At 38.6% G+C, this 15158-nt stretch overlaps 1 protein-coding gene across 2 annotated transcripts; it reads left to right on the top strand.

The window, feature by feature from the left end:
• Nucleotides 1–535: 535 nt before the first annotated feature.
• On the top strand, nucleotides 536–14374 carry LOC306909547 (dysbindin). Of its 2 annotated transcripts, none has more exons than XM_079483371.1 (4): nucleotides 536–862; nucleotides 10817–10966; nucleotides 11461–11604; nucleotides 12043–14374. In XM_079483371.1, exons 1-4 carry the CDS (start codon nucleotides 820–822, stop codon nucleotides 12300–12302), a joined length of 597 nt encoding a protein of 198 aa, XP_079339497.1. In that variant the 5' UTR covers nucleotides 536–819; the 3' UTR covers nucleotides 12303–14374. The 2 variants fall into 2 exon arrangements, with proteins under 2 accessions (XP_079339497.1, XP_079339498.1); XM_079483372.1 differs by having other exon boundaries at nucleotides 587–862; nucleotides 10820–10966; nucleotides 12043–13694.
• Nucleotides 14375–15158: the final 784 nt, after the last annotated feature.

Raw genomic sequence — 15158 nt, 5'->3', positions numbered from 1 at the left:
AACCACATTATATGATCAGCTGCAGGAGAACATGGATCAGGTAATAAGGGTAGGCCAACATACACAACACACTTTCCAAACATTTCACAAAAATACATTTACATTTAGTAGACGCTTTTATCCAAAGCGAATTACAAAGAGTTCAGGGAGCATAAGCGATACACAGGAGCAATAAAGGTGCTAATTTAAAGTCACTAGTTTCAACAAAAGCCAGACCACTACCTGTTGAGAGAAGAGAGAGGCTAGTGTACATTTTTTGTCAAGTATTGACAGAAGAGATGGGTTTTGAAATACATCTGTAATTGAAAGTATTTGGTCACTTCTTGGTTGTCAAATGATGGTGGGATATGAATGGTCTGTGGTTATGAGGACACCTGTGTGTAAACCTGAACCTGCTTAAAACTTCGATTAAATTCAACTTAATTCATTAGGTTATTTCAATTGATTTATGACACCTACCGTGTGTTTTAGCACCTCCTCTCTTGTTACATAACACCTCCTTTTTTTAGCTTCACTCTCTCCCCCCCCGAAGGATGATTTGGTACAGTCCACTTGCCCTGTCCTGAGGTCTGAGTGCGGGCAGCTCAGAGACACTCAGAGGAAGTGCATGAGCACATGTGCATCAGTCACAGAGAGAGAGAGAGAGAGAGAGAGAGAGAGAGAGAGAGAGAGAGAGAGAGAGAGAGAGAGAGAGAGAGAGAGAGAGAGAGAGAGAGAGAGAGAGAGAGAGAGAGAGAGAGAGATGAGCTGAATGTATAAAGTCCAGTCTGAGTTCTGACTGCTTCAAATCAGGCCACGGGTCTCCATTCATCTTGAGTCATGAGCTCGAAGGGAACGAACATCCCCAACAGACGCCTTTCATGTGAGTATTTCTCCCTTTTTCGTCACACAGGCAAATGATTTAGGGTATATAGAGCTGATTCTTCTGGGCACCATTAAACAGATTTATAATTTTATCAACACAGAATATGGGACTGGTTTTCACTCCAGTTATTTCTTAAGGGTTTCTTTTATTTCAGGGTTTAAGACACCTTGAGTGTAACAAATTTGTTAAATATTTTCACATGAAATTTTTGTGACAACGTGTCCAATTTAGGTTTTATGACACGTTCGATCTTAAATATAAGTACACTTTAAGTGAGTGTATTTGAGAGCATAATATATTTAAAGTTCGCTTAAAATGTTGAAGTTTATTGTGAAAATGTTAGCCTTAAGAATAACTGCAGTGTGCTCCATAACTGACAAAATTTGCATTTAGAAGATATAAGCATTCAAAACGCAGAGTCTCTCCTTTCTGCCAATACGGATCAATGATTTTCATGACATCCTTCTGCACTTCATCTTTTCATCAATGCAGTCTGTGAGGTCAATTAAAGCGCTATTGGCTAATTTAAAAGTGGGCGGGGCCACGCTTTATGTCACATCCTAAATTCCTGTTTCACTGGAAATTACATCAATGCATAAAACAAATATAGCCTCTGATTTTAAGACAGTGGGTTTTTTCCATATAGTTTAGACTTCCCCATCAGGCCTTTAAATCCCTCTCTTATTTGGACACATCACATCTCTGACTGAATAAGGAAAGATGTTCTCAAACTCTCAGTATGGATATAATCCAAGTTCACGCATGCAAGCACGCTCACACACGCACACACACACACACACACACACACACACACACACACACACACACACACGCGCGCGCACGTACGCACACACACACACACAGGCAAATACTGCATTCTTGAAGACTGAGACTGGAAATTAGATAGGCCACAAGAGAATTTGTCACACTATTATGAGTATCATATCTGTTTCTGGGAAATTTGTGCTCCAGATGTTTAGGCTGGTGTCATTTAGGTGGAATGTATGGAAAGTGTTGCTAATTGTCTTTGCTTTCTTAACTGACGGTTATTACATACGGAACTGATGTGGTCAGGAGGTCACATAATAAGAGGAAGGAATAACACGAGTTAATAGACAATTGTGTTTTTATTCAATATTAATGAATCAATATTGTTGAATATAACAAAGTGGTGCTGACAATAACATTGAACAGAATCATGCGTTATGCAGTGGAAATTGTATTCAGCCTAATTTATTTACCTGGAAATAACACAAAGATTACAGATTCTTTGAAACACATATCAGGCTTAACATCTAGAGTTAAAATCATGAAATCTCAAAGCCATTAAACCCAAACAGGCAGAAATGGGTTTTTGGGGGATTCTTTAACTACTGAGTTTAGGGGCTGGCCACCGATGTAGCAGGAGTAATGGATGACAAAGAAAACACATTCCAGACAGGATCTCTTCCTTCGATACATAGCTCAGACTCCCTGTCCCATTTTTTCATGATGACTGAATATTATTACATTCATTTTGTGGAATGTACTAGGCCCCTGATTTACACTCTCAAAGCTCTTTGTGGCACATGTCCTCATCTCAGCGTCTCTAGAAATAGAAGAGCTAAATTGGGGGTCGCCTAGTTAAAGATGCTGAACTAAATGTCTCTAGGAGGGGGTTTGCTAACAATGACTGAATTGTTAGAATGGAATGCTGGGGAGATATGAGCTGTTGATGGATTTTGTTGTATCTGGTTTCTACAAATCACACAACACACATATTGGGTTTTCAAGTTTTATGGGGATTTTCCAGACATAATGACCTAGATTCTAACCGTAAGAGGCAGCTCACACGGGACTGTTTTCAACTTAAAACGGAAAAGTTTTAAGCGTTTGGCTGTTCATTGACACGTCAAATGCATTTTTGAGGACTGTAAAAGCTAACTTTTGAATACGGGTCTCAAAGATCAAGTTTTTGGAAACGGTGGCATTATTGTTGCTGTGTAAACTCTGAAGGCGCCGTTTTGCGTATGACGCGTTCAGTCTGTAGCCCTGCGGCCTCCATGCTGAATGTTTGTGCCGAGCGACATACTTGATAATATGACCAGCGGAGACATTATTTACTTTAGTTCCTATATGCACGTACACTACTATAAACACACATACTAGCCAACAAAGTGTATTAAGTTTATTTACCGTAAAACAGGGTATGTGTGCAGGCGCGTACTGAGTTTCTTTATAGTGCCATCCACTAGCCTGCATTTAAAGCGTTTTTATCCGTTTTCCCAGATCCGTGTAAATGCGTTCTTTCTCGTTTCTCGTACACATGACAGCCTTATGAAACGTTTCCAGTTTTTCATCGTGTACACGTACTCTAAATCTACCCCTAACACGCACAGAAAATGTTGTGCGTTTCCCTTTTTCAAAAAACGTACCTTAAACATAGTTGAGTGCATTCAAGATCCAAATGTAACTATTGCAGAATTAACTGACGAACAGTCACCAGCCATGATTTTTTCTCTACATGGCAGCGGAGCTGTATTTTAATCAGTTTGTGCCGTTACCAACATTCTTCAAAGCATCTTTTGTGGTGAACTGTAGGTTTAAATAAATCTCAAGTATATCGTGAACATACAGCATTCTTGTGTTGATGAAGGGCATAAAAGCACAGCAGGGTCAGCTCAGAAGAGATATGCTGATGAACAGCGGCAGTTGACCTGACAAACTGTGACATCGCCATGACATCACGTCTTTTATAACAGAGCTGTGAAATCATCACATTGTGCTTGAGACGGACTGTTACATAACCCTGATGACCCAAGAGCTGACAGATATGATAACACACTGATGCCATGCCTTAGTTCAGCTGTCTTTCTTGTATGATACATTATAAATGCTGTGCTATTGACTTCAGTATCAGTTATACAGTCTGATTACTTTGTTTGTTTGTTGTATACATGTTAAAGGGACAGTTCATCCATACCTCGAATTGCACCAAATGTCTATACATTTCTTTCTTGTGATGAACACAGAGAAAGATATTTTGAAGAATGCTTGTAACCAAACAGTGCTTGGCCACCATTGCCTACCATAGTAGGAAAGATTACAATGGTACTCAATTGTGCCCCAGAACAGTTTGCTTTCCTACATTCTTCAAAACATCTTCGTTTGTGTTTAACAGAACATAGAAATGTATAAAGCTATTTTTCCTTCTGTGGTTTGGATACAAGCTTTCTTTAAAATATTTTCTCTGTGTTTTTCAGAACAAAGAAATGTATAAAGATATAGAAAAACTTGAGGGTGTCTGTTCATTCAATCAATTGTTTTAATCCAGACTGTATCCAAGCATCTGTAAAGTGTCTACATAGCTTGTGATTATAGAACACCACACACCTCATCCAACGCCTTCATTAGCTTTGGTTAATGGGTTTGAGCTTCCACATTCCCTTCAGAAAGGTTGTTTCTGCTGTGGGTTACCATACGTTTTGTTAAAAGTGGGTAAAATCAGTTCCTGCCAAACATTCCTTCAATGAGAGAACCAGCGTGTGCTTTTTAAGTCATTATTTTATAGTGTATGGTTTCTTAGTTAGTAAATCTGGACCTTTGCTCCGCAGTCCCTGTGGTTTACAAATTACCTTTTAACTCATTCATCTGGAAAGTTCATTTCCTGTGCACTGTTTTTAAATCGTCGTTGGATGTGGAGGACCGTTTTTTGTCTGCCCTTTACGCTGTAATGCTTCCGAATTCTCTCTTCCGAGTGTCCCTTTGTGGGTTTCAGGAAAATGTCAGCGTTGGGAAGATTCGGGGTGAGATGACCAGAAGAGGTTGATGTGTGGTTAAGATTCCTGCAGGGATGCAGTTGTGAGCATTTGTTTAAAGTTAAACCGAGCCTGTAACAATTTAAAGAATCTTCAGAAGTAAATTTCTGCCCTGAAGTATTCCTTTAAAATCACAATGTGAACTGAAGTGTTTTTGAGTGCCTGAATGGGTTGTTTTTGGCACTGTGGTGTGGGAGGGGGCTGTACGGATGCTGTGTCCGGTGCCCCGCTAAAAAAGAATCCCCACAATGCCTCAGTGCCAGATCCAGTGTGAGAGACAAAGAAAACGCAGATCCAACTGTGAGTCGTGGAAACAGAGCTTAGCCTTGTATGGAGCGAATGACAAATCAGTCCTTCCAGACAATCCGCCTTTCTTTTGCTTTGATCTGACGTGCCTCACGCACCCCTCCCTGCTCCTCTACTGCCTGAATAGACAACTCAAAGTGACAAACATGGGATGGAGAGAAGGATGAGACTGAGAGGACACCAGAAAAATAATGATCTCATTCTCATGTGGCTGTTTATTCTTTCTATGAATGATTTTATTGAATGGTTTGGTGAAGGGCGGTGCCACTTAGACTCATGGTTAGGTCATTTACTTGAAACCAATCATAAAACAGATGGATTGGGACAGATTTCTGACTCTTATTGTCCTACGCTGTCTCAAGGCTTTCCTATAGCTCAGTGGTTAGAGCATGGCGCTAACAACTCCAAGGTCATGGATTGCGATCCAAATGTATAGTAGTTGCAAGTTGCATACGTCACCTAGGTTTTCTATTTTTCATTTTCAAAAATGCAATCATTACATTACACCTCAGGAGGAGTATATGTTCATTTTATAATGGTTGCTTTTCGTAAGTTCATTACTGGTTGCTAGGGTGTTTTGATTGGTTGTTGATGAGTGCTTCTGGGCCAAATTTAAAAGAACCCCCCCACAGAGTAAAAAACATTCTGGAGAACAGAAAGATAACAATATATTTTTCTCCCTGTAAAAGTATAGGATGTAAGATTACTTTAAATAATTTCTCCCATTTGTCTTGTAAATGTGTAGTTTTTGACCTTATTTAAAAAATAAACTGTAAAAACAAGAAATCTTGTTAAAAAACTGACATTTTCTAGCAGCTGTAAAATTAGTTTTTTAAAGTGCAGGTATTGATGTTCATATTTTGGATGTCATATAGCTCAAGTCATATAGCTTCAGTGTCAGTTGGAATTTGTAGCTATATTATTGCTTGCAATGTGAAAACGTATAACTATTTCTTCAATATATGTTGATAAGTCCCTGTGACCTTGTGAATACTTTTCATGAGCTGACATGCAAAAACACTGATTCCATTGCATTTCAGCTACAGGAAAGCTTTCCACACTTGCATCTTTCTCAACCATGTACCAAATGCTCCCCTGAGCAAAATGCTTAAACACGCGTTATTTCTGAAACACAAAGTCATCTATTTAGATGCACGCAGTCAAATACATGACATTTCAAACACCAGCCCAGTTATGCGACCCTTCATACGTTCATGGCATGTCTGTCGAGTTTGCTAAAGTGCCTCTTGCCTTTCTCTCAGTCTCCTCTATTAACATCAACATACAGCGAGCTGTCGCCTTTCGAATATATTAGGCTTGGATGAGGTCATGGAAAAAGAGGAGGAGATATGGCACTAAAACTGTGTTTAAGAATGTTCAATGGGTTGATATTTGGAAACTTGCGAGATGAAGTCTTGTTTTTCAAGTCAAGTGTAAGATAGTGAAAGCAGGAGTAAAGCAATGTTCAATATTAGTGAGGCACTATTGCCGTAAAGTAAAGGTGTTTATTTTTTACCCTGTAAATGAACCCAAGAGCTTTGGACTGTTAAAGGAAATATTTATCATGCAGTACTCACATTTTATACGAATAATAACTGGTGTTTTCAGCTTGTCTGACCTCTATGGCTGTGATGGTCTGATTAGTTATTCAGTGACACAGCTCTAATGCCTCTAGATGTCTTCTGTCATCTTGACTGCCAGCAGCGGGGCAGAGGGAATGTCCCCGTCTAAGTCTTACACAACCTCATACAGCGGAGGTTTGCCTGTCAATGAATAAATGATGTAAAAATGTACTCTTTAGACTGGTTTTGTTTTTCAGGGTCACAAATAAAGAGCCTGTTTAAAGTTGTGCCCTGCTCACACATGGCTGGCAAGCAAGAGCTGTCTGTACAGTTTATTCTTTGAGGGTCAGATATAAACACATCGTGTTGGCACTTCGTTCAAGAATGTTATTGGGGGAAAACCCTGCGCTGCACTGTAAAAATAAACAATAAAATAAAAGTCACTACTGCTTCTGTTGGTATTCTTCTTCTTCCACAGTAGGAGTCTATGGCAGCCCTATGAACTGTACTAAGGAAAATTATGACATTTGGCAAACTTGTAGTGGTGGTCCTCAAAAGTCATGTGACCAATTATGGTGGCCCTAGCACTCACTCTATAGCGCCACGAGCAGTTGGAATATTATTTAAAATGGCTGTAACCTTTGAACCCCTCAGTCTACAGTAACTCTACTCGGCACATCTACGTCATTCACTCCTCACGCTCTTCGCATTCCATTTGTCACTTTAGACTCCGCCCATTACAGCAGTTGCAGCCATCTCGAAAAGTCCAGTATGCGCGGTACAAGTCCTAGAAATTCTGTTAAATTGGCTCATACGATCTTTGTACTAAGCCGCAAAGAGGTGACCTGTTTGAATTGCGGTTTTCGCTGTTGTTCTAAAGTTATGACGTCGCAAACTTTTCAAAGTTGACCCAAAAATTTATCTTTTTGCTTGTAACTATGGATATGTTTGTCAGAATATATGTATCTACGGGTTTCTCGGGTCATGAACTATCGTCTGATTATTCTGAGATAATTTGAGAATCTGTCATGATTGAATGAACGGCCTGTCCACCATTTTGAATTTAGTCATAAATCGTAATATCTTTTGAATTGTATGATATATATATATATATATATATATATATATATATGCACCAAATTTGGTACGAGTCATCGAATTACTGTCATGGACGTGAAGTTTCAAAACGGCGATATTCATGAAAACTCTTGTGCTGCAACTGAAATGTTTATACTGTATATGAATTATACAGTTTGTAGTTTGTCATTCTCCCCTGCACTTATCAACATGTAGGGTTTCACATATGTGCCATTTCTGGGGTTGTTGCTCTGCACCCCTGGGGCTCTGTGCTGCTGTAGCTCCAGACAGCACCCGAGTGTGCGGCTCAGCGATGCAACTTGTTGAACCGCATGCTTTGATATTCTGAGGTTGTGGGTTTGAATTCAGAGTGGTGTGATTGTAACATTTTAAATTATTGTAACAGTTCTACAGTTTGATTTTATTCTCACCATTGCTTATCAACCTGACTGTTTTCACGTAAGTTCTGTTTCTGTGGTTTTTGCTCTTGTTGCTCTGTGCTGCTGTAGCTCCAGATAACACTTGTGCATCCGACACTGTGGTGCAGCTTGTTAAACCTCATGCCTTGCGATTGTTGAGGTGAGAGCCGTGTGATATGTTTATATGTAAAGTCTTTATTTCGTTTACACCTATTCTTCTCAACCTGTCCTTTTTTCACATAAGCTTGTTTCTGTCTTTTTTTCGTTCTCATTGCTCTGTTCTGCCTTGAGGGGCTTGGTCCCGTACAGCTGCTTGCAGCTATATTTAATTGCTTACAACGGTTCTTATCCTAATTATTTTCGTTATCACCAGATTGTAGGATATCATAGACACTGAAGAATGCATGCATAAGACATTTTATCAGTTACAAGTAAGATTATGCCTTCATGCCTCAGTGTGCAGCCTGAGGAAGCTTTTGTCAGGTTTCCGTTTGTTTCAATGCCAAGTCTGTTGACAGCAGCTGAGCATGTTTAACTCTTTTAGTACATACCAGATAATCTTGAAATGTCCTATTTTAAAGGCCGATTTGAATTTTCTAGGCTCAGTCATGTCTTCTTTTTATGGTGCAGTCACAGGAGACGAGGCTGGATGTGTTTCAATGGCAAGGAAAAGAATACACTGCAGTGAGCCTATAGGGCTGTTATTTCAGTTGAGGTGGTGGGTGCTCTTGTGTCACTTTTCAAGGACAGGAAAACACAAATGCTCGCCTGAATTAATGTGTCTTACTTGTAGTCATGCTTAACTGGTTTCTAGTGTCCCCAACAGAATCTTCACCATGAAGTCAACTTGTACTTCCATAGATGTCCAAAGTTTTCCTATTATCCACATGCCAGTGCTAATCCACTGGTGAGACAGGCGTTAAACAGTTTTGACAGGTCTGGACCAGCATAGTAGTTAATGCCGGTCTAAGCCGGTCTTTTCCACAGGGGGCTCATCATTTGTTTTGTTTGTTATCTTATTTCAAGTCATTTAATGTAAACAATGCCGTCTAATGATATATTTCCTCTATTAAGAGTTTCTGGTACTGCATCTGATGAAATGATGATCTAACGTCAAAACAGGCTGTTTATGTTTTATAACAGGGATGATCGTGGGGTCACAGTGACTGATGATGATTTTTCTGTTTTGAGACCGGGCAATTGAACCCAAGACCTTTGTGTTGCTGACAACTTGTTAAATTACATGAACAAGATTGTTGTGTTTGGGTCTCCATATATAGATCAGTGACTAACCTCTCTACAGCTTACAGGGCAAAGGTCATGTCCTCTGGCCAATGAAAAGCACATTGATAAAAGAGATTACCTTTCACGTCAATAAGACTACTCTCGTAAAATTGCTGTCGAACCCTCAAGAGCATACAAACATGTTTGTGTGGCTTACACTAATACATAGTAATACAAGTTACACCATTTTAAATAAGGTAATCCTTTTAATGCCATATTAATATGGTACTTCAAAGAATGCCATGGGACACATATTTTTGGCAGTCAATTCTGTCTTCTAAACAGTCACTAGTTCTGAAACGTTAAAACATGTTCAAGTGCAATAGCTGCTATATTTAACTGTCTGCCTAAGCTTTAATACACACACCGCCTAGTTCATTGAAGCCTTTGAGCTTAAGTAGAGAAGGTTTATCAGCCCAATGACTCAACAAACATACTTGGACATCACACATAATATTTTCGCTGTATCGTTTACATGGAGCACAGTCTCCTGTACAGCATGTTCCCTTTCTATGTCCATTCACTTTTCAGTCCATCTTGTTCATGACAGTATCGGTTAGTAAAGTAAAATGGGCTGCTTGAACCAGTAATGTTTAATTCACTGACATGTCAAGAACCGTTAGCTTAATTTGATTTGCAAAATATAGGATTAGTGGATGTTATTCTTCGTATCACATTGCATTTTAATATTCACTGTTTGATAGTGATGTGCTCTGAACCAACCATCAAACAAACAAACAATAAGATGCAGTTGAGATTAATGAAAAAAAAATGCTTTTTAAGGAGCCATAACACTTATAGTTTCTGCCGATCTCATATTAATCTTGAGTACCCATAGAGCACATAATGCATCATCGCAAGACATTATCCCTGCATAACTATTGATTCACCATAAGTTTGTGTTGTTTACATTATGCACGTACGTGCCGATTGCCAACAAAACACAGCCATGTGACTTGATTTGACGCATGGGCTGGCTATTTCTTTGGGTTTGCCTTGGGCGTGCTTTTCCAGGAGAATTGCCCAATAAGGGACTAAGAAAAGTTGTTATGAAACGGATTTTCATGTTGGAAACCTATACGAACTCTGGGGGAGTGTATTGAGCTCAGATATAATACATAATATGTCCAACACGTTTGTCAAGCATGAGAAGACAGCACATTTAACATTGTAAATAAGTCCGAATTTATGAAACACCGTTGCATGGCCCCTTTAATGAAATGACACTCCTGGTGCAGATAGCCCATTTACTGTGGGAAGATCAAGTGTAAACTTCTGCCCCCTGCTGGTGAAATAGTGTCACAGATCAGCACTGCACGTGTCACTTCGATTGTGACATTATTATCATAAAGCCCAACAGTTATTACTGACCAGAGATGTATTAATACTAGCGGTGAAAAATCTAACCATTAAAAAGTATTTAAAACATAATGATGATTTTCTGTTGAATACATGTTATTGTGTCTTGGTGTATTGTGTTAATATAAAGTTTATTGTGATTGGCAGCAGACACAGATCATGGACAGAGAGTCCCTGACACAGATCAAAGCCAGCAGATGAGGCTGAGAGACAGACAGCGCTTTTTTGAAGAGGTCTTTCAACACGACGTGGATGTCTACCTCTCATCTGCACACCTGCAGATAGACTATAAGAGACGTGAGTGATGACATACAGGGTTTTTTTTACCATGGCCATATTTGGCTCTGTGGACTTTGGTTATTAAAAAAAATTCACACCCTTAATTGTTTATTTCCTTTTTTCTTTTCACATTTTCCAGCTGTTGATATACCCGCATCACAGGAAAAGTATTATATGTAACAGTTTTTCTTACACATCGCTTCTGTCCTTCTGAAACCTTTTAACTCCATATTTTAATTTATTCAACTTTATTATTAATCACCTTTTTATGTTTTTCACTGGGTTTTGCATATATCTATTTTGACTAAATACTGTGTATTTTCCATTTCCTGAAAAACAGTGAATTTGGACATACAAGGTTTCAGTAGGACAGTATCGATATGTATATTATAAGCAAAAAGTTTGCAGTTTTAATTATTTCTCATTAGAAAAATGGAAAATTAATAAAACTTTGCAATTAAAGCAGTACACCACAGCATCAACATTTTGTTTTTCTTTTGTTTTCATCCCAGCACCATTAGGAAGCATCTCATCAATGGAGGTGAATGTAGACATGCTAGAACAGATGGAGTTATTGGACATCTCTGATCAGGAGGTTTTGGATGTCTTTTTCAGCGCCAGCGGGGAGGAAGCAGCGCTCACAACTCCGCTTCCAGGTACATACTGAACTCCTGCAGTCATTCACATTGACAGCTGTTAATTCACTCCAGATCGTGAAGTCTCTGTACTGCTGGCAGTCAGTTGTTAACCGTACATGTACTGTATAATGCAAATTTCTATTACTGTATTTTGGGATATCTTGAAGAATAACTTTAATGCTGCATCATACATTGTAAATCACACATGAACATAAATTATAGTGAGTTCAAGTGTAAATTCCTGTGTAAAACCATCAGCGACAACTGGTATTTACAGTTCAGTTAAGCAGATGTTTTACTATTTACAACTTTTTAAACAAGCCCGCTCTCCAAAATCCCAGCCTCCAAAATCATGTCAGCCAACCTGATGCTTAAACAAACCTGAATGCTTTTCAGGGACATTTGAATGTGTGTCATTCCATAACTTACCGCTTTAACAAGTCATTTCCTTTCCAGCTTTCAACCACACGGATGCTGAAGGTGACTATCGCAAAAACCTCACGTCCTCAGGAATCCCTGACTCCTGTGAGTTCAAAGCACGCACGTTGTCCACTTCCTCCAACTCAACCTGTGACAGCCAGGTGTCCAATGAGGATGGATCAAACACTCCCGTCATCCAATCAGATGACGAAGATGTGCACGAAGACCGCTTTCTGCAAACGGGAACACCAACGGGCAAGGATGCCACAATAGATCATCCCGGTCTCTCTTTATAAACGGCCTGGTCAATTATTGCTGATTGTTAGAGTTTTAAGGGTGGGTTGACAGGTTTGGCCGTATATCAATCTACCACGAACCTTTTGAACTTTCCTCATTCAGTGTGCCCTGCCACCCGGGGAGTGTCCTTCATTATTTGACCTATCATTCATCTTGTCAGGTCATTCCTGTAATTCAGTACATTTTGAGATGTGTAAATTTAAATAAAGAATATTTATGACCAAATGCCTAAAGGGAATGTTCAGTAAGGAATTGACAATAACATCAGTTTTGACTTGAATCCAAGAAAGTTTTTGAATGAGACTAAAACCACAAAACATGATTACACTTGCTGTTGTTTTCCCACCGAAAGAATTTCAGACCTTTCCTGTCTGAGCATGCTACGCAAGTTCTTGTCCAGGCTCTTGTCCTGTCCAGACTGGACTACTGCAATGCTCTACTGGCTGGTCTTCCAGCTTATACAACCAGACCTCTTCAGATGATCCAGAATGCAGCGGCAAGGGTGGTCTTCAACAAGCCGAAGAGAGCACGCGTCACTCCTCTCTTCTTTAGTTTGCACTGGCTCCCTATAGTCGCTCGCATTCAATTCAAAACTCTGCTCTTGGCCTATAAAACCACTGCTGGTTCAGTAACCCCATATCTTCACTTGCTAATTCAGACTTATGTACCCGCCATATCCCTGCGCTCAGCTATTGAACAACGTCTTGTGTAGCTCGTGCCACAAGATCAGCAATTCTGTAGTTGTCTTTAAGAATCAGTTAAAAACACATCTCTTCCGTCAACATCTAACCCATTAGTTCAGGCTTCTTCTTCTCTCCTACCCCCCCCAAAAAAATTGTATATTCTTAGATTCATATAATGTGGTAGGCTCCCTGAAACCAGTTTTACTGCACCTTAATTGTTGGTATTTTGTTGCACAAATTGCTTTTTTTGTTTTGCCCTACTTTGGATAAAAATTACTAAATGTAAATATCAGTCCATAAGATTATGAAACTGGCTTTTCACTTTAATTTTTCAAAGTTCACAGTTGTGTAAGTGTAATGAACAAATTAATAAAAATTAACCCCTATGAGAATGTTCTGAATAACAGGAATGACACAACAATGTTTGCACCTTTTGGTGTTTCTGGAAACATTTTAGATACAGTATCTTAACAACTACACATTATACAAATATTGTGCAATACTCTTTCACGTCATTTCTGCTCTTTAAAGAGACTTAACGTGTCGAGCTTTGAGTTGAAACTGCTGTCACTTTTAAGGCGTGTATTTTACGAATGTTTATATTGCAGTATGGGTATTTTGGGTCAGGAATTGAGAATGTGTCTTTCATCTGATGTCCACAACACTTTGTGCTTTGCTATTGAAATAAAGCCAAACTTTAGAATGTTGATGATGGATTATTTTCCCAAACTGTGAATTTCCCCAAAGCCGCAACTTTTGTCAACTAAACCTCTGAAATGTTTGAGTGGCACAAAAATCTATTTGCTTTCTGGTTTGAAGCTCATTTTACTGTAATCTCTATGATCTTTCACAGGCAGTTAGGGACATAAATCTCGCAGGGGATCTTTGATATTCCTGTGGCTCGGTGGTTAGAGAATCATAGCAACGCCAAGGTCATTGGTTGGATCCCAGGGCAATACACATAGTCAGAAACAAATGTATAATAAAATGCAATGTAATTCGCTTTGGATAAAAGCATCTACCAAATGTTTAAATGTAAAATTATATAGGGAAGATAAAGGGGATATGAAGTCAAAGTGTGTCAATATTGTTGATATAAGGATTGTTAACAGACCAATATGCAAATCTGTTCCAGTGTGATGGGAAAAATGTAGATTAAAAACTAGCAATGAAGATAAATCTCTCTTATGCTATTTTTAACATAAATATAAAAAATATAAAACAATGTAATAATAACAGTTTGTTCTTTAAATTTAGGTGTGACACCACAGGACAATTATTACAGAATTTTCTGTTATTTTTAAAGATTTTTCCATATAAAGGAAAACATTTTTTTTTACAGATTTTTCATGTATTTTTGAAAATACAATAAAAGAACTTAAAATTACAGAAAAATGGGATCATTAAAATAAAAATGCTCATTTACACAAAATATATTATTTTGTGTTCCACACATAAAAACCATGCTTGTACATGTACAAGAAAACAGTATTCAGCTTACAAACAGAAACGTGTCTGTGTCGGGTTTGACTAGCCGGATGACTGAGTCCAGTAAGCATGTAAGGTTGACAGGTGATCTTGACTCTTCCATTGGAATGCAGTGGTGCATCATTCAGACACGCACATGTATGTTCAATATGTTTAGACCGGACAAATACACTGTAGATATTCTTGAATTTGTTATTGTAATTTGTTTAGAGGTTTAAGCAGATGGTCACTGTTGGCACTTTTTAAATGATTGGTCTAATGTACACAGATTTATCTTGTTTGAGGATGGTGTCGCAACTTCAAAGATTATTCTCTATAGAACATGCCTACTGGAGAACAGTCAGGTTTCCCACTAAATATAAAACCCACTTCAATTAATATGTTGATAACAACTGTCTACAGACTCTACAAAAGCATTTTCAATATTTTAGTTTTGGTAACTTGATTCCAATAAATAAATATGTGGATGTCTTTAAAGGGTGGGGTTAGAAGCATATGACTCATAAAAAGAGGCCCCATGAGAAAGTATTCATGAACCACTGATACTTGATGTTGGGCAACACCTCCTGGGTGATATTGCACAAGATTATCACTTTGTTGGATCAATGAAACTTCCATTATACTTTTGAAGTTTTGTTTAGTGTTGATAATGTCGCAAACACAAGACATTTCATCTCTAAAGTA

Source organism: Barbatula barbatula (assembly GCF_947034865.1).
Source record: "Barbatula barbatula genome assembly, chromosome: 20".
NCBI lineage: Eukaryota > Metazoa > Chordata > Actinopteri > Cypriniformes > Nemacheilidae > Barbatula > Barbatula barbatula.
The sequence above is the reverse complement of the archived record's forward strand: the minus strand, read 5'-3'. Positions and strand labels throughout refer to the sequence as shown.

Coding starts and splice junctions, on each gene's coding strand:
- LOC306909547 (XM_079483371.1), top strand. CDS start 820: ATGAGCTCGAAGGGAACGAACATCCCCAACAGACGCCTTTCAT. Junction 863..10,816: donor CCCCAACAGACGCCTTTCAT/GTGAGTATTTCT, acceptor TGTGATTGGCAG/CAGACACAGATCATGGACAG. Junction 10,967..11,460: donor GCAGATAGACTATAAGAGAC/GTGAGTGATGAC, acceptor TTTTCATCCCAG/CACCATTAGGAAGCATCTCA.